At 39.3% G+C, this 20,384-nt stretch overlaps 1 protein-coding gene across 1 annotated transcript; it reads right to left on the bottom strand.

Moving 5' to 3' along the window:
- Nucleotides 1–12,373: 12,373 nt before the first annotated feature.
- On the bottom strand, nt 12,374–19,700 carry LOC139119309 (uncharacterized). Its single transcript, XM_070683061.1, has 3 exons — nt 19,440–19,700; nt 16,733–17,193; nt 12,374–16,156 (listed from the first exon to the last, which is right to left on the bottom strand). Exons 2-3 carry the CDS (start codon nt 17,187–17,189, stop codon nt 14,304–14,306), a joined length of 2,310 nt encoding a protein of 769 aa, XP_070539162.1. The 5' UTR covers nt 17,190–17,193; nt 19,440–19,700; the 3' UTR covers nt 12,374–14,303.
- Nucleotides 19,701–20,384: the final 684 nt, after the last annotated feature.

The raw sequence follows: 20,384 nt of genomic DNA, 5'->3' as shown, positions 1-20,384 counted from the left end.
CGCAAATTTGCATGGTTAGTAGACAGAGGAAACACTGGTGGCGCTGTTTGCCAAAATCATTTAACATTATGATGGGCGATTCACCAGCATAATGAATTGTAAATACTCAGTGAGTGGAAGTTTGCATATTAAGGAACTTTTGTTACAATTGACTTTTTTGGCAGTGAGTATTTTACTCGTCTTGACTCGCTAGCTGATCTTGATCTTGATCGTTCATTTAAAGTGGTGACAGTGTGACGTAAAAGTTCGTATCAACTACTTTATTTCCTGGTAGACAAGCTTAAGGTAGTATGTGTCTCGAAAGCGACAGATTAAAAGATTGCTCAAACTTTCCTCAATGAACTTTCAACCATTCTTTTACTAAATCAAGAATACAAATCAGGGGTAACCAAGCAAAGTTTGTCACTAGAGAAACCAATTACCTATACGTTTTGACAGGAAGAAAAAGGGCAGGCCAGGGCAGTAGACAGAACAACCGACGATTACCTCAAGATACATGTACAGTTGCCAGAAACTATATCTTTGGCAAATGCACCTGTCAAGCCATAGGGGGCTCAAACTTTCCTCAATGAACTTTCAACCATTCTTTTACTAAATCAAGAATACATTCCCCTTTAAGGTAGTATGCGCCTCAATGAAATACTTATACTTTTGCTCAAACTTTAATCAAGAAATATTTCAACCATGCTCTTTCAAAATCAAGAATAAATATTGGGGTCACCGTGCAAATTCTGGCACTAGAGAAACAAATTACCCATTGCAAAATTTACCGATATTTGTAATGAAAAGTGGCCGCCAACTCTGTGTTAACTCTACGCAGAAAAATAATTTTCGATTTTCATAAAATTTGTATACACCAAGAGCTTTATATATAATGACCCCCACAAGTTGTAGATCAGAAAAGAATTGAAAAGTTTTTGAAGTCTGAACAACTATCCCCGAGGCGCAATCTACCATAATTCAATAAAAAAACTAAGAATGTTACATGCTTTGTAGATATTTGGTTGCAAAAGTGTCGGAGATCGGCTCAATATCCCCCTCCTCCCCGATTAATGGGGACCGAAAACAGCAAAGCATGGCCTGGATTGAACTCATTCACTTCATCGAACTTGTCAGGTAAATGATCCTAAGTGACCCATGTCAATTCCAAGTGCAGACAATTGTTTATTGGTTGGTTGTTTTAATTCTTATAGTTTTTTCCCGCTTTTTGCTGTCGAAACTTTTGTTTTAATATCAGTTAAAACCTTTTGGAGAATAGTTCACTGTCAGACGAAATGCCATTGTTACTCACAAAGATAGTCAGTGAGGAAAGTAGTACCCGAATTTGATTTTTCCGAGGCCCGGAAAGCATCGCAGACATTGCTGCAAAACCTAAACCTTTGTGACAAAATTAACACTACAGCCAAACGGGAAGCATTGAAAACCTTAAAAGACCATAAACAAAACCTCAAAAAACCCGCATGTTCTCCAATCAATCCAGGTCAATCTGAAATTTGAAAAGTTGGCAAATGAATACTAGACTGCATAAACAAGAAAGTCATCTATTGGACAGGTATCAGCCAATGGAAGAATATCGCAGCAGTTTTGACATTGTTCAACAACATTAAACACAAGCAGCAAAACTCGTTGACTTCATTACATTCCGCGTCATGGAATCTTTGCCCATTTATCTTTATCGACCGGCTTAACGCCGCGTCCAGTTTTGCATCAAATGTTTGATAACATCACCAGCAGCGAAAGAGAACGTATTGTAGTCGCCAAAAATTCATGTCTCTTCAACTCAGACGAAACATACCGCAAAATACGCCCAACAACTTATTTGAAATCACAATGGGCAGCTACGATGGTGCTGAATCATGTGAGCTGGCCTGTGCTTTTCATACTTCTACATCAGATCACCAAGAAAAACAGAAAACACCTTAGTCTTTACAGGGATGATGGCCTTTGAGTTATCGAGGTGTCAACCCGACAAGTTCAATCCATAGAAAAGGCTCCTGCTTAATCTTCAACCAAAACGGCCGAAATTCACAAAGACAACAAGAAAATTGTAGACTTCCTCGACTCACCTTAACTTAACCAGCGGAAAATATATATGCTCTACACTAAACCCAACAGTATACGGTATTATACTCACAGCAAATCCAATCATCCATCTGGAATTCCCAAAATAATACCAGAGTACATCAACAAATACCTTTTAGAAATCTCGTACGACGAAGTCTGGTCCGCTATACCAAGAAGCCTTTAAGAAAAGTGGATACAACCAGGGACTCAAGGTTTTGCTGTCTGTAGTAACACAACCCCTAGCTAATAAGAGAAACCCCAACAGGCCTTTAATTTTGTGTGGTTCACTGTACTGTAATACGTAGCCTTGAATATCGGAAGAGAATTTTTGAAAATAATCATAAAAATTTCCTCCAAACGACGCCCTCTATCAGATATTGAACCGTAACACCGTGAAAGTGAGTTACAGCACCATGTGCAATGCAGCGCAAATAATTCAGAGCCATAACAAAGTACTGCTTCCCAAAATCACACGAAAAAAGTGTAACTGCCAAATGCGTGCCAACTGCCCATGTCTAGACACTACCTGACGGAATCAGCCATATACCATGCCACCGTTTTAACCGTAGATAATACGCCGGACCAAACATATGTTGGACTTACTGCTAGCACCTTAAAACCAGGTTCAATAACAACCAAGCCTCCATCAAGAACCCAGTCAAAAAGAGCTACAGAGAAATAAGTAAATATATTTTGATGTTAAAGGAAAAAGACACAGAATATATTATCACAACGTAAAGTTTCAAAATAGTCTGAACCTTATGCCCCTATCGGCAATGGATGCAGCTTATACCTATGGAAGGAATATTTCATAATATGCTCTGGACCTACACATCTAGCACTCTGCCAGCGTACATTGGTGAATACCGGAGGAAAGCTCCTGTCTTCTTAAGCAGAAATAAAACTCAGACTTGTTGAAATGTGCTTCTTTTTATTCTTATTATCAATAGATCTATTTTTAGGTTTCATTATTCTGAACAATAAAAATTGATCTCTCTGTGACAGGAATGCTAATTTAAGTGCATATTTGATTTGGAATAATTTGTGTTTAAAGATTTCCAGATATACTCATTTACGTAATTAATAAAAAGTGCCAAACATTCCGAAGTTGGTGGCGCCACATACTCATTTACATAATGAATGAAAGTACCAAACATTCCGACGTTGCTGGCGCCCTATTCGTGTATATATATATATATATATATATATATATATATATTATATATATATATATATATATATATATATATATATATATATATATATATATATATATATATATATATATATATATAATATATTATATATATATATATAGGGTTTTCACGTGTCCACCCTTTAGCCTTGCCCACCATTTTGTGTCTTGTAGGTGAGTCACTTTTGTACTCTTGTAATCAGACTTTGTCAGGTATGTAATCTTTGCCATCCGAAGATTTTGACACTGAGCATTTGTATATTGAACATTCATATTCAGGACTATGTAGTTTTATTTCATTTTGATAAGTAATTTCTGTGTTTCTGAGATATTTGAAAATGTGTGGCAATGTCAGCCATGTGCATGTGTATTACTTGGACAGTATACTTTCACTGTGCCACACCTCAGTTTCGTTACTGTGATATTTAAACTGTTAGCCTTGCCCACCATTTTGTGTCTTGTAGTGTTTTGGCGACCGTCTGTGATAAATATAATGTGTGACAGCTGACAACCACAATTTACGAACTCATGGTGTGTTTTTCAAGACGCCCCAACTCAACGCAGTTCCCAGTTTGCACCCTCACCCTGAATGCTTGTTGGCGACCTTCACAAATAATGACCCCGACGTGATTGTGGTCCTGTGTCTGTTGTCCGAAGCCTTTTGAGCCTGGAATGTGTTACTGTTCTTATTGCGTATGGTGACTGTTTCCTGAGCTGATGGGAGTGCTACAAGGACAACTGCAGAAGCTGTCAAGACCTTAAAGTTCATCGTTGATGTGTACGTGTGGGTAGAAGTTCGGCAACGGCTATTCAAGAACAGTGACGTAAACATTATGATTTGAACTTTGAATTTTTGATGTATTGTCTGTCCTGTTGGAGATGACTTTTGTGGATTGATTTGAACAAAATATTGAAACCTTTTCAAAGTCTTATTACTCGACCATGCTTTACAAACGTCACTTTGAATATCTGAGTAGACATTTGCATTAATTAATGATGATGTCATGCATTGACTGTAATGATGATGTTGCACGTTGATTATTGACATGTACCTGTCATTTTTGTTATTTGCATCAACAACAAAAGAAAAACAAACTTTTGAGTACTTTTGCTTATGTATAATTTTTGTAAATATTTATTCATTTCAATTTGTATTGTTACTTTTTGAATGGTCCAGAAGTTACTGTTGCTTTAAACTTTGGTCATTGTCTGTTGGTTTAGACACGCGTATATCCCTACATCTATAGAGCAAATACTTTTGCTTGCTTTGACATGCTCCAGGTTTTGGATCCATGAATATTACCATTTAAAGTGACATTTTGATAACACCACCATTACTTGTGTTTAATTATCAAGTTTAAATGATTAATTTTTGTCTGATTGAATATTTATTCTATTCATATTTTCATTTTTTACATATTTGATACCTAATTGGTATTGATTCCTTGTTTGGTTATTTTTGGATTATTTCATATTGTTAGTATCCTGATTTTTGATTGCCTTTATTGATTTTTTGAAATGGAGACGAATTTTCTAGATTCACATTGTCTAGGTTAAAACCATACACTGTATTTTTGAATGTATTGAGTTGTATTTATAGAATTCTCTGAAATTATTTTTTCATTTGCACATATTGACTGGGAAGTGCAGGTGCTACTGAAAGCATTTGTGTATTTGCTTTCCCGGATTTTTTCCCCTTTTGTGAATTTTGATCTGAAATTATAGTTATTTATCATGTTGCCGACTATTTATCCCTGATTACAAAAAAATGGCAACTGGTGGTAGTCCTAGGACTAACATAAACCAGACCGGATATGAATCTGGGAATATGCCAACTGCTGTGAGGGTTGAAAGTCGATCACCATTGCCAACTGAAAGTCAGTTTATTACAATGCAACAACCACTTCAACCCACATACAATGTCAGCCCCCCTACTGATATTAAACCACCTTTCTTAGCTGTATCAAAACATAGTAAACAACCAGTACAAACTCATGCTACGCGTGGTCCCCAGTTAACCACACCAAAGAAACCAGCATCGGTTTTATTTTCTGAAAGCAATGTCCCTGTTGGTTTACATAGCACCCAGACCACAATGATCAGTAATATTAAAGGTGGTACACCTCCAGTAAGGAGTCAACCACAAAGCCGTAATTCTCCCCAAGGTTATGTCCAGCAACCTAGTATGCAACAACCAATAGCAAGAACTCCGGTGGCTCACAAACCAACTACTTTTTCGGGTGCCGTTCCTTCACCACAGGTTGCTCAATTTGCTACTGTACCTCAAGCGAGGATGACTTCATAACATCAGATTCGAAATGTGCCTTTATTCACTCGAGGTCCAGAGTGTAAAATTTTGATTGAAGATTGGATAAGGGACATGCAATATTTACTGAATGCTGGAGCTACACCTGTACATTTACAATTTATGACTGTTGTACGAAATTTGGGAGGAGAGGCTAGGAAACTGATTTTGAACTTGCCAGTCAGTGAACAGTCCCCAGAACAGGCTTTCAGAGAATTACATGCCGAATATGAGGATGTCCAGTCACTAGATCCCATGGCAGATTTTTATTCACAGTATCAACAACCAAAGGAGTCTCCCTGTTCATATGCAATTTCACTTGAAGTTGTACTGCGCTGCATTGAGGAAAAGCAGAATGGAGGATACCCATTTCCTGATCGAGACTACCGTCTTACCCATCAATTCATGAGAGGTCTACAGGATGATGTGGTGTATAATCGCCTCTACCCTATGCAGCCATGGTGCCTTAGTTTTAGTGAATTGCGAAGACAGCTTCGACGTCTGGCAGGTGAAAGCAGAGCCACTCAATCTGTGAAGCCCAAGAAAGCACATAGTCAGCCTTTGCTCATCTCAGTTAGTAATAAGGGCACAGTGAAGGACAAATCGAGACAAGATGACGTGCATACAACCCAGTTTAATGAACTGACTACATTACTGAAAGAACAAGGGAAGAAAATGCTTGATCCTTGAACAGAGGTTGGAAGCCATGACAGACAAGTTGAATGAAAGCTCATCATCTCAAATCAGAAATGGCCAAGCTTCTTATGGAAATCATCCCCGCCATCAACAAAATAAAGGCCCCATTATCTGCTTTAGATGTGGAAAGGAAGGTCATATCAGTAGAAATTGTCGTGCTGTCATTGGACAAGAACAATCAAGAACTTCATTAAACGAATAGAGCCTGTGACAGAGGGGCAGGCCACAGGCGAGAAAAAGAATACTAGCCCTCCCACATCAATTTATGTTACAGCCTTTGACCAGACTCAAAAGCCACGCCTGTCCAGCCAAGAACAACTGCCTCCTGCAGCTAATATTTCTGATGATACTCATCAATAGTTGATTGGTCCTGCGAATGAAGATTATGTGGTTGTAAATGGTATGTCCTGTTAAGCTCTTATTGATACCTGCTCACAAATTACTTCTGTAATAAAGACGATTATTTAGCAGCATCCAATGTTGTGTAATAAACCTATAAGATCGAGTAATATAATCATTGAGGGAGCTTCAGCCCAAGTGATGCCCTATGAAGGTGTGATTACCCTGAACTTAGAATTTCTTGGTCAGTGTTTCAGTGGTGTTCCAGCTTTTGTGGTATCAGATACTGAATATAGAATATAGGTGCCGCTGCTTGTTGGTACAAACGTGATTCGGGTTAGTTACAAACACATGAGAGATACGTTTGGGAAATGCTACCTTACAAGAGTGAAGAAAACGTCTTCTGTTTGGTTCAAGGTATATAAAGCTACAGGAAGGGCAGAGGTCGGTGGTCAAGATGGACGAATTGGTTTTTCCAAGTACACTGGTCGTCGACCCTACACTATCCCTCCTAGAAGTGAAGCATATGTTAACTGCCGTGCACCAAGAACTCCAGGGGAACAGCCGTACACTGCATTGGCTAAAGAACCAAGAAAAAGTGAAAACCTTGATAACATTGTGACTGGAAGAAGCCTGGGTACAGTAGAACATGGACGAGTTGTTGTGAGAGTATGCAACTTATCTGCAAAGCCAGTAAAGATATACCACAATACACCACTCGCTGATTTGTATACCCAAGTCAAGTCTGTTTTATCAAGTGGTGCTGACGACAAGATGAAGAGGTCAGAATACATTCATGACAACCAAAGAGGGAGAGCACGGGAACGAGCTGGACACAGCAATGGAAGACACAGTTCAAAGGACCAGCTTAAAAGAAGACGGCGCAGGTCCCCGTCCCCTCATTGACACATTTCTTCTCAAAACACTGTTAAGTTAGTGTCGAAGGACATAGACTTGAGTAAATGCACAGTCAAGGAACCAGGACAACTGAGACAGTTACAAGAAATACTTGACCGCATCTCTTATGTATTCTCCCAGCATCCTTTGGACTATGGTTGTACATCAACTATTGAGCATGAAATACCCCTTATTGATGATAAGCCATTCCGGATACCACATCGAAGAATACCTCAAGCCCAGTATCAAGATGTACTGAAACATCTCAAAGATATGGAAGCTTCAGATGTTATACGTCCGAGTAAATCCTCTTATGCATCACCTATAGTAGTCGTTTGTAAGAAGGATGGTACGCTACGCATATGTATTGACTATTGGCACCTGAATGCCCGCTCTGTGCGTGATGCCTATCCATTACCCAGAATGGATGAAGCTTTAGATGCACTGGGAAAAGCTAAGTTCTTCTCATCTCTGGACCTGACATCAGGATATTGGCAAGTCAAAGTGGCAGAGAAAGCCAAGCATAAGACTGCTTTTACTACTCTCATGGGCTTGTATGAAACTAACCGTATGCCGTTTGGTCTACAACTTTTTCTCGTTTGATGATGTGCTGTCTGGGAGATCAGAATTTTGCAACTGTTCTCATATACCTAGATGACATAATCGTGTTCTCAGAAACCTTTGATGAGCATCTCAGTAGACTACAGATGGTGTTTGAGTGAGGCAACATGGTTTGAAGTTGAAACCATCTAAGTGCTCCTTTCTGCATAAAGAAGTCAAGTACTTGGGACACATTGTGACAGCTGATGGTATTAGCACAGACCCTGAAAAGATAGACAAAGTGAGGATGTGGAGGAGACCAACAACTAGAAAGGAAGTGCTCCAGTTTCTTGGTTTTGCTGGGTATTATCGTCGATTCGTGAAAGGGTTCTCAAAAATAGCTGCCCCATTGAATTGTTTGGTGTCTGGTGACACTAGAAAGAAGAAAGCTGGAAATCAGCAAGCAAAGCTTCCACCATTTCAGTGGACCAGTGACTGCGAATCAGCTGTCCTATTTTTGAAAGAGAGACTTACTACTTCACCAGTCCTAGGCTATCCAGACTTCTTCCAGCCTTTTGTCCTGCAAGTAGATGCCTGTATCAGTGGACTTGGTGCAGTTCTGGCTCAAAAGCAGGATGGAATGGAAAGAGTAATCGCATATGCAAGTCGTGGACTCACTCCATCAGAAACCCGGTATCCTGCCCACAAGTTGGAATTTCTTTTTCTGAAATGGGCTCTATGGTAACAAATTTACAGTATTGACAGACAACAACCCATTGGTGTATGTAACCACCACAGCTAAACTAGATGCTACCAGTCAGCGATGGATTTCACAGCTAGCCATGTCCGACTTTGATATCAAGTATCGTCGAGGTAAAAGCAACTCCAATGCTGATGGTTTATCTAGGATGCCAAGAGAGGATGTTGCAAGTACTCTGAAGGTGGTGACCTCAGCACTCAGAAAGGAAGATCAGAAGCCGAGGGAGGAATGCAAGGAGAAAGAGCGGAGGTCCAAAGTCCTCGGTAATGCAAGATGTGAAGAAAATCAGATAGAACATGATGCTAAGTATTTGGTTGGTACGCACACCCTGCCAAGTAAATCAAATGAAGAAATTAGTCAACTCCAGAGAAATGATCCTGTCAATGGAAGAGTGATGACGTACAAGGAACGACAGACCAGACCCAGTAGACGTGAGAGAGGAAAAGAGTCTAGAGAGACTCTTTTACTTTTGAAACAGTGGGAGAGGTTATGTGTTAGACATAGTATGTTGTATAGATTTATCCAGGATCAAGATGGAAATACATATTGGCAGTTGGACTTGCCTGCAGCCTTGAGAGAACAAGTACTGATTGGATACATGATAATAATGGACATTTTGGCTTTGAGACAACCATGGATCTTGTGAGGAGATGGTATTATCAGCCAAAGATGCAATCATTTGTGAAAGAGTGGTGTAACACTTGCAGATGATGTGCGCTGAGGAAGCTGCCCCCTGCAACAACTCATGTACCACTGGTAAATATCCGAACGGCTTAACCGATGGAGTTAGTCTGAATTGACTTCCTGTCCCTAGAAAAATCTAAAGGTGGAGAAGAGAATGTGTTGGTGGTGACTGACCATTTCAGCAAGTATGCCCAAGCATATGCAACAAAGGATCAGAAAGCGAAAACTGTAGCAAGAGTTTTATTGAAATAGTTTTTCTGCCACTATGGATTTCCTAAGAGAATTCATGCTGACCAGGGAAGAAATTTCGAAATCTCATTGGTCCAGGAGTTGTGTAGGATCACAGGTATACAGAAAAGCAGGACTACCCCTTATCATCCACACGGAAATGTTATGAATGGACGCGTTAGTCACTCCTAGTGAATATGTTGGGAACGTTGGACCCTTCTCAGAAGCAGGATTGGAAGGAATATCTGGAAAGTCTGACACATGCGTACAACTGTATCCGGCATGACTCAGCAGGGCATTCTCCTTTCTTCCTGATGTTCATGAGACATCCATGCCTACCGATTGATTTGGCTTTTGATGTGTCAGAAGAAAACACTAAGGAAGCTGACTATTCAGAGTATGTTGATGACTTGCGTTCCAGACTACAGTGGTCATATCAAGAAACTGTTCGTCGTAGTGATACAGCAAGAGAAAGACAGAAGAGAAATTATGACAAGAGTGCTAACAATGAGTCTGTACTCCAACCTGGAGATAGAGTGCTTGTGGCAGAAAAAACTCCCGTCATAGGAAAACACAAGCTATGTGACAAATGGGAATCTATGCCGTATGTGGTGATTGCAAAGCGACCTGGTGTTCCAGTGTATGTCATACAGTCTGAAGATGGGGTAACACAGCGCACTCTTCACAGAAATATGCTAAAACCCTGTATGTTCCTGACACCAACTGTAAAGGACCCTTCAAGTGAAGACCTTGATGATCTTCAGTGTAATGAGGTTCATGGTGACAGCGTGACTGACAGTGTTGTTAGCAGTGAAGACATGTTGGAAACCCCAATGACAATAAAGTATGTAGTGAATGATCCAGGCACAATTGACAATTCATCTACAAATCTACTTTCAGGTGAAGAGACGGAGCCACCACAGACTGAATCACATGAACGAGTTGGTACAGAACATGGTGAATGGCACAGAGAAGCTGACAAATCCCTGACAGCAATATATCCTGAAAGGAGAACAACTGTAGTGACAGAGACTATGGATGAGGAACGTCCTGTATGTATCACTATTGATGAAACCAAAGGTGAACGTAGTGTTGGTGACCTTAATGGAGGCACAAGTGGAGAGGATACTTTAACCAGAACAATGGAGGTGATGAGAATGGCACCAGATGCCAAGGCTGCTGTTGGAACAGACGGGGCTAAGGAACAGGTTGCCAGTGAATCCAATGAACCTTTGCGTGACAGTAGTGATACTGAAGAAGCAAGACGTTATCCATCAAGAGTACGAAGACCACTGGATAGACTGACTTACTAAAGTATGGCCTTAGTGTGTGAATTCCTGAAGAGACATCGGACATATATTCAAAGAAATACTTGATGTTGGTTGTTCAACGACAAGGATGCAGTTTTTTGTCAAAGCAGGGAAGGATGTGACTGGGTTTTGTGGAATGCTAATTTAAGTGCATATTTGATTTGGAATAATTTGTGTTTAAAGATTTCCAGATATACTCATTTACGTAATGAATAAAAAGTGCCAAACATTCCGAAGTTGGTGGCGCCACATACTCATTTACGTAATGAATAAAAAGTGCCAAACATTCCGACGTTGGTGGTGCCCTATTCATATATGTGTATATGATATATATATTATATATATATATATATATATATATATATATATATATATATATATATATATAATATATATATATATATATATATATATATATAATATATATATATATATATATAGGGTTTCCACATGTCAACCCTCAGCCTTGCCCACCATTGTGTACGCTATCCCATACATCAAAAACAGAAAGAACATAAAATACAAAAACAGAGACAGAAAATGTAGGTGAGTCACTTTTGTACTCTTGTAATCAGACTTTGTCAGGTATGTAATCTTTGCCATCCGAAGATTTTGACACTGAGCATTTGTATATTGAACATTCATATTAAGGACTATGTAGTTTTATTTCATTTTGATGAGTAATTTCTGTGTTTCTGAGATATTTGAAAATGTGTGGCAATGTCAGCCATGTGCATGTGTATTACTTGAAAGTATACTTTCACTGTGACACACCTCAGTTTCTTTACTAGTTTGTGATATTTAAACTGTTAGCCTTGCCCACCATTTTGTGTCTTGTAGTGTTTTCGCGGCCGTCTGTAATAAATATAATGTGTGACACCTGACAACCACAATTTAAGAACTCGTGGCCCCATCTCAACGCAGTTCCCAGTTTGCACCCTCACCCTGAATGCTTGTTGGCGACCTTCACATCTCAATTAATGGAAAATTGACAACAAAATGTCAAAAGATGGCATTTCCGTCATTGACACGATTGTAACTAATTTGGGATAATTGGATCTTCATATTTTTTACATTTCTCAAAAGGGTTAGATGCTCTAAAGCTGAATTTTGCAGATTACAAATTACTAATAAACAAGTGTATAACTTAAAAAGAAATGCAGATGAGCTTACATTTGCGGATCAAACCGACATTACTTCACCATCCAATTAGTCCAAATTAGTTCCAATCGTGTTCATTTTAATGATACAGTGTACGATAATTTATTGATAAAAATGTAGTTTTATTCAATTTGTTACCAATAACAGAATTTTAATACAAATATTTTCTATTATTCTGATACTACCATTGTGGAAGAACGGAGAACCGTTTTATCAGCGTCCATGATTTCAACACAAAGCTACTATAGTTATCGTACATGATACTCCCTTGCGTTTAAAAATGCTCTTAAAATGAGACAAAACAGGCAAAGAATACATTTCTCTACTAATCAGGTAACTTTTGCTGTCTACGAGCACGTAACAATAATGTCGTTGTAGATACTGTATGACATACTTTCTCCGAATACGACACGAGTGTGCGGGTCCTCGGAAGAAGATAATGCTTTCGTTAGCTCACAAAAATAAACGTCTCTTATTGGGTACCCGTTATGAATTTAGGGTATACCATAACAGATATAGCAAAAATGGTGACGTATATTTAATTACAAGTTGAACCACAATGCAAACAGTTACTGTTCACGACACGCTAATGATTATAATCACATTCAACATGAAATGTCATTTACAAAATAATCTGCATATTGTGCACACTAATGAGTCTATATTTCGGAAGTAATCTCGTGAATCTTGCTTCACAAACATCATGTCCAGACGAAATTTTATTAAACAGCTGATGCGAAAACACTAGATTCACGAGACAAATGTACCTGTTTAAGAAGGTAGGAACACTATATATAGACTAAGAAGCAATGTCACAGCACACTCGACTCTCCTTTCATAAGCTTTTCATTGAACCTAACATCGCATATGGTGTGAACATTTGAAGAGAGAGAGAGAGAGAGAGAGAGAGAGAGAGAGAGAGAGAGAGAGAGAGAGAGAGAGAGAGAGAGAGAGAGAGAGAGAGGGAGAGAGAGAGAGAGAGAGAGAGAGAGAGAGAGAGTATACTTTTATCATGCAGATGCAAACCGAAATTCCCAGACACTATTTTATCATTATTCTTAATATTTGGTGTACTAGATAAATGCCAACATTTCTTTCCGTAAGTTTCATGTTTGGCGAACTGATCTGCTTAATTCTTTTATCTTTCAATGCCACGACACACTAACTTTACTCTTCTCTTTAGATGCGAATAACGGCATATTACTTTGCAGCTCGTTTATCCTTATACAGTTGTTAAACAGTGGAATAAATTAACAAATACAGTAAAAACCAGTATACATAAAGTTATTTATTTACAACACATGTCGATTTAACTTGGTTTAAGTGAATTGTATGAACCATTGAAAACATTTACTATTGTAGTCGTAAAATAATTCCCTGCTCCCTTAATTTTGCCATTTATGCCTGATCATTCAGCAAGACTCGATGACCTACAAGATGTTTCGTTCTGACTCCAACGCTGTCCATTTTAACTGCATTACCTAGGCCTTCTTGTTCTTTATTTATATCATATTGATTGTAAAAACGTACGTATTTTCAGATATATTATTAATGGTCAATGTTCTGATTGCAATCCCACCTCCCAAAATGTTATGAAAAGCTTTAACACTGGCCATGGAACCTATACTCTGACATTTGGATCTCTTACATGTACTTTTTCACAGTATGAAGGTGCAGTAAGTGTGATAGGTATATCGAAATATGCCGCAAAAGTAGTCGGCAAACATGCCATTATAATTTTCTTACGGAAAGGACAGACATTAAAGCAAAGTAATGGTGAAATGTTTTGTAATCTGACAGATTAAGTAACTGAGCAAACCAACTTTGGCGAGATTGAAAATAGAGTGCAGCTATGTAACCACTCATCATAGCATACACCATCTTGATTCGAGTTCATTATTCGTCTTTCTTGACATCAGCACAAACTTTGAGCGACTATGCATTAACGCGCAAAACTGCAGATTAGCTTACACCTAAAATGTCTACACGTTTTCTAGAGGAGTTTCAGAAATATCACTTACTCTCACAAGGCTGTATGCCTATTGTTACTATCTTCTTTTTACATGTGTTTGTATGTGTATGTGTAGGTGTGTGTCTGCATGCCGATGTGTCTCTCTTCATGAGTTACAATTTACTTGAATACACTGCATTCTCTGCAAGGTTATCCGGCTCTGAGGACAATTCAATCTTTGTGGTTTGTTCAGGTCTGATCCTTCTTTCAAATTTCTCCTTAATACTTCCAATATTCACCGTGAGAAATAAAAATATCAAAGTACCCTGAAGTGAATTGACAGTTATGAATATAACGCTTAGGACATAATTGTCAATGAAAGCCTCTAACAACGCTAAGTTCCATGTCACGCCCATGATGACAAATGCCTTGACACAGGGAATCACAAGAGCTTTCCAACCAGATCGTCCGCTGTTTCCAGCAGATTTTGAACTTGTACTTTTCAAACTAATAAAGGTCAAAACAAAACAAGCAGTGTTAAAAATGACTGTCATCCCCAGCGGAGTGATGAAAAAAATTAGAAGGGCAATAGGATTGCGAATCCAACAAATGCTGTTCTCCCCATAACCAGCATTGAATTCTGTCGCTTTGCTGATTTGTAAGGAGACGGCAGTACAAACGATACATCCGGGTAACAACCATCCAAGTAAACAGTACACCGTCAATCGACGGACGGATTGAGAAACATCCAACGTTGTGTTTACTGATCGAAATGTGCGACAAAGATCATAGCTGACAACTGCCATCCAAGAGAAATTTGCCAACCAAGAATAATGCAGGGCAACTGCCAACGCAAAACACATGAGTGGTATTTCGTTTAGGCCCATACTCGACAGGTATAGGACTTGGGCCAACAATATTGCAATAACCAAATTAAGAAGAAGCTTGCCGGGGAAAGTATGCATATGCGGATTCACACAGTAAATGATGACCCGGGTTATTAGGCAGAGAACCGATAGAGATGAACAGACGATGCTCAAATAAGACTGAAACGTATCAAAGGAATCCAGAGGTAGATATTGCTGAACACATATGGTTGACCCATTGGTTGAAATTTTAAATATCTTTGTTTGCAGCCAATCAGAATGGACTTTATAGAAAAGTATGTCACCTTCTAAGCGATAGCTTGGATTATACAAAGTGATAAACTCTGGATAAGGACAGGTCAGGTCTGGGTGTCTAGATACATACTGACCATTTGTATCGTTTGAGCCTGTCTTTTTCTCACTCGAACCAGCTGATGGAGCATGAAGAAGCAGGCACGACTGGGTGTTTAGATCGAAAACCTCTCCGCTTGAACAGGCAAAGTCAGTTTCTGACTCAGATATTTGAGATTTAAAAATCGCTGTCATTTTGGCAACCCCACTAATTGTGATATCAAATAAAAGGTTTATTTGAAATACCATATGATTAACACCACTTATGGATGGTTTTCTTTTGACGCAGCTAAATACTGTGTAACTATTACACATAGCACAGTGAGGGTTTTTGAAGTATTTAAAATGTGTTTCCATGTCAACGCTACCATCACACAAATCACACTCATAGTCATCAGATAAATCTCTAGGCCCCACACCCATTGAGAAACCTGATACCACTGAAATATACGACTGACAAGCTTTCTCCTTCTCTTTATAGTCTGTGGTCGCCCCGTCGAATGAAGAGTTGCAAGTCTCGATAAAGGGCACACAATTTCGCGGTTGCCTCTGGGTACTATCATGGACTGAAATGAAGGCTGGTAGTTGACCATTCCGTATTAAGGTTACTGCATCGTGGATTGACTGTGCATCGCCATTCTCGAACAGATCCCAAACGCCAGTGATCGGGTTATCGTCGGCGGGGGTAGCCGTCACCAGCCAGTTCACCACTGACGATTCATCAATGCCATTGCACAATGCACAGTACACGTTACGATAGGTCTCTGATCCTCTAGATCCAGTGACAGGAATATTCTCCACAGCGAATCCTAAACAATGAGAATACAAATATGAGAATTAACCAGGAAATATATCGATTGGAATGAGATCTCTACCAACCACTCTAAACTAGGGAGGAAATTCTTAAAATCAAGGCGGGATAATGATTATTCGAAGATCACTTTGTAATGAACACATTTTATAACGAGTTTTATGACTAATCATTGAATTAACCAGCAATGACAGGAGGCATTAATTCCTAGAGATACATATATATTTCTTGATAGATAGATAGAAAAATAGATCGAGAGATCTAAAGATCGATAGCTCGAGAGATAGATAGATAGATAGATAGATAGATAGATAGATAGATAGATAGATAGATAGATAGATAGATACGCACATACATGCATAGATAGTACAATGTATAGACATACAGCCATACTGATAAGAGATACAAATGAATGTACATACATACATACATACATACATACATACATACATACATACATACATACATACATACATACATACATACATACATACATACATACATACATACATACATACATACATACATACATACATATGATGAAGAGAATGAATGCTTTTAAAGTTTGTCGAACCTAGGGGAGTTTGTGTTTCGCATTTCTCCCTGATAACGTCATCATTCCAGTTTGGAGCACATCGATGGATCATCCAAACGCTGACATCATCCGACTCGTCAACTGGAACACATTTATATCTCGGATCTGTGCCCCTAGCCGACGCTGTCTCGAGTGGCTCGTCGATCTCCGAAGCATTGTAACAAGCCTCAAGATAATCAAAGCAACAGTCTCCGTATTCTAGACATTCGGAATCACAGTTACAACCCCATTGAAATACATAATCCCACGTGACGGATGAATTGCACACTGGTGTCCCGTCACTGTCGAAGCATGAGCCGATATGTTCAGAAGAGCAATTGTTCAGAGACAGTTCTTCCTCAGTGAGATCAAATGCAAGAGATAGTTTTGTGCTAATCATCCAGCTGACCATGAATGTTACCACAACTATTAGACGTAGGATTTTCGTTCTAACCATTTTCCTGTAGTAGAAATGCAAGGGAGAAAACATGACATCATTTCAAGTGGTACCGATTGGTATAAATCTACCAAGTTTTAATGTTTTAGCTTTATACTGGAAATACGTTACTGATTCAGTTTCTGGCGACAACAAGTCATGGAGGGTTGGATGCGGTCACAGGTCAAGGTTTGCACAGGAGATGCGATTATAACAACTGGCAGCCTGCAGAGGAATTCTGCTCCGCGTCTTCTACGCGTTTTTGGCATTTTATTACGTTAGTTTCGTTTTAATCTTCCCTGATCGACTCAGCAACATCAATAGGCCGCCTGCTGAGTGCAAATTCAATTTGAATAGTGTTGTTATCTACAAGTTTTCGTTGACTGAGACGTCCTTCACTGGCCACTCTGAAACTTTCAAGATGGCGTATAGGCTACAATACAACTAAGAAGAACTTCTATCACTGCGATACGCGGTCAGCTCGAGTCAACAACTAAAATTCAGCTAGAAGGGACATTAAGCGGTCGGAACAGTTTTCTTGTGGAAGACGACCAGAGGGAAACGAGCTGGAAGGAGAAGATGTAAGATTGGTGTTGTTGTGGACTAGTTTTCTCGTCATACTCCTCGCCATGTGGACAGGCATTTATCAAGTTCTGCAAACTTGTCAAACTTGATTCAGGTGAAAAGAGTTTCAAACTATCTCACTAAACGCCCCCTGTCTTGTACATTGTGAAATTCTCGATCAATTGATAAAAAATTTCCTGCTGTTGCAGATGCCATCTTGCAAATCACACATTGTTACGGAAACTTGGCTACCCGCAATGGACGACACAGTGAAAGCTCGTTTTACTTGAACACTTGATGGGTATAACATTCATCAAATACCACGACCACATCGCAGAGGACGAGGTATTGCTATCATCGCTAAATCGAACCTCAAAATCGCCGTTCACAAACCTCCGCTTTCAGAACATTTGAATTACTAGACGCAACAGCAAGTTTGCCTTCAACGGTGATATGTCTCATCGTTGTTTATCGCCCTCCAAGAAGTAAGTCGACCATGTCAGACTTTCTGTCTGATTTTTCATCTTTAATAGAAGATGCCATCCTTTCAAAAGGTTATTTTATTATTGCTGGCGACTTCAATATCCACGTTGATAATACTAATGATTATGATGCGCAGAAATTTACAGACCTCCTCGATTCATTCGGACTGTTGCAGCATGTCAAAATTCCAACTCACGAAAAGAGTCACTAATTACCTAAAAAACAAGTATATTGTAAAACGCAAATGTGCTTATATTCACAGATTAAAAGGTTCAGGTGCCGCCAACTGGTAAATTTCATGAATTTTGCAAAATCATCACAAAACATGTTTTGAAGGCTGATATACCGATTTTTCGTATTTTTGACCTTGACCCAAAATTTGGAGGGGAAAGTAGAGCTGTTCGTAACTGCCCTCCCACTGGCATACACGGAAAATATGCCCTCCCACTGAATTTTGATGCCCGCTGCCCTCCAGTATCTATAGTCTGCCCGCTCCCCACTCCCCACAACTTTTCACGCTCCCCTCTGCCCTCTCCCCACTACTGAAATTTCCCATTGCCAACTAGATGCCTACTAGGCAACCCAGATCAACGCAAACCGTGGGAGCAGCTGGCAGTATAGCTTGGAACATTGCTCCCTCTAAGTAAGGCGCTAAATCTCCCCTCAAGTTCTATCAACCACGCCGCTTTCCCATCCCTCTACGTATCTTCCGTGCCCACTGTCAAAAGTTTTCTCCCCGCCCACTGAAAATAGTGAAATTTCTTCCCGCCCACAGTAAATATAGATTTTTTCTCCCCGCCGCTGATTAGTTTTGAAATTTGCCCGCCCGCTGAAAAACTTCGCACGAACACCTTTTTGCACGAACAGCTTAGTTGGCGGCACCTGAAGGTTTCTACACCATCCAAGTATCCCACACTGGGCAATTAAATGGAGGGGTTTCAAAAACTGCATGCAGTACACATGTGTATGCCCTTGCTATGAACGATGGCTATAAGACCTAGCACCATTTTTCTCCCGAGGTACGACGTATGGCACTGTATACATCCATATTGTTGACATACGAAAATATCTATTTTTTCCGAGTTAGTAACGTTAATTTCAAAAATAATGATTATGCAGATACGTTGTTCCTCAGATAGCAAACAATATCCAAGGTAGAGAAGATACTGCATTCAATTATCAGCCTGTGCACGCCTAAAATGTTAGATAAAAGTACAAACTCACCTTACACTGGTCAATCCATCCGGCCTGGATGAAATTAGACCCAATGTGAAACTAGTGTTGTATAGCAGAACTTGCGATTTTCCTGGTGATTTCAATTCTTTTAAAATACATCTGTCAGAATCGCACAGGGTTTACTTATAATTAGGTTGGAGCAATATCTCGAAGATATTATTGGAACAGCTCAGAAATTCTCAATTGAAATACGTCCTAGAGTGTAGTCCACAGAGAATGTAGCATACTAACAGCCCCGGCTCTACCACCGTAATTGGTAATTGGTTGCAATCAATTGTGATAATGAGTTGGTATTCTTCTTAATTTGTATTGTTCAGGTACCTTGAAAAATGCAAATACGTTAATAATGGCACAACAAAATATTGTAAAGTAATTAGGACATGTTACCGTTAGAGTAATGACTACATCTTTTGTATGATTATTTTCGATTTACGCTGGCACAATATAAACTGTAGTTTACATGGAATTAATAACCATTATATAATGTGCAAATTGCATGCATACATCGATACCTATACACATACGTACGTATGCATTGGGCGCATGAATCCATCCGTTGTGAAACTACGTAGTGCTCTGTAAGGGGCTAATGCAACTTCTATATGGGTCCCTACCGAAGGTTCTGTAAGGGTTGCTATGCAACTACATCTGTACTTTGCATGGTTGCAGTACTGTAACATTTGAACGGGAGTGAAAATTATTTTTCCTACCCATTATATATATTGGTCGGTTTAAACCTTTGAGCTCAGTGAAATCCGAGATGACAGGGACTACATATTATGATACAAACATGTTGAAAAACTGTTTGTACTAAACCAAACATCTGCCTGATACCCTGAGTGAGGTAGAAGATAATACTCAATTAACATAAGTGTAACCATAGCAAACAAAATACCATCCCCTTTTGGTTTCAGTTGGAACCAGGGGCAGCAC

This window comes from Ptychodera flava, chromosome 19, assembly GCF_041260155.1.
Source record: "Ptychodera flava strain L36383 chromosome 19, AS_Pfla_20210202, whole genome shotgun sequence".
In the NCBI taxonomy this organism is placed as follows: domain Eukaryota; kingdom Metazoa; phylum Hemichordata; class Enteropneusta; family Ptychoderidae; genus Ptychodera; species Ptychodera flava.
The sequence above is the reverse complement of the archived record's forward strand: the minus strand, read 5'-3'. Positions and strand labels throughout refer to the sequence as shown.

What these genes read in the sequence shown, in the direction of transcription:
- LOC139119309 (XM_070683061.1), bottom strand. Translation starts at nt 17,189, where the DNA reads ATGGTTAGAACGAAAATCCTACGTCTAATAGTTGTGGTAACATTCATG. An exon ending in CGAAACACAAACTCCCCTAG is followed by an intron (nt 16,157 to 16,732) that starts GTTCGACAAACT and finishes CTCATTGTTTAG; the next exon opens with GATTCGCTGTGGAGAATATT.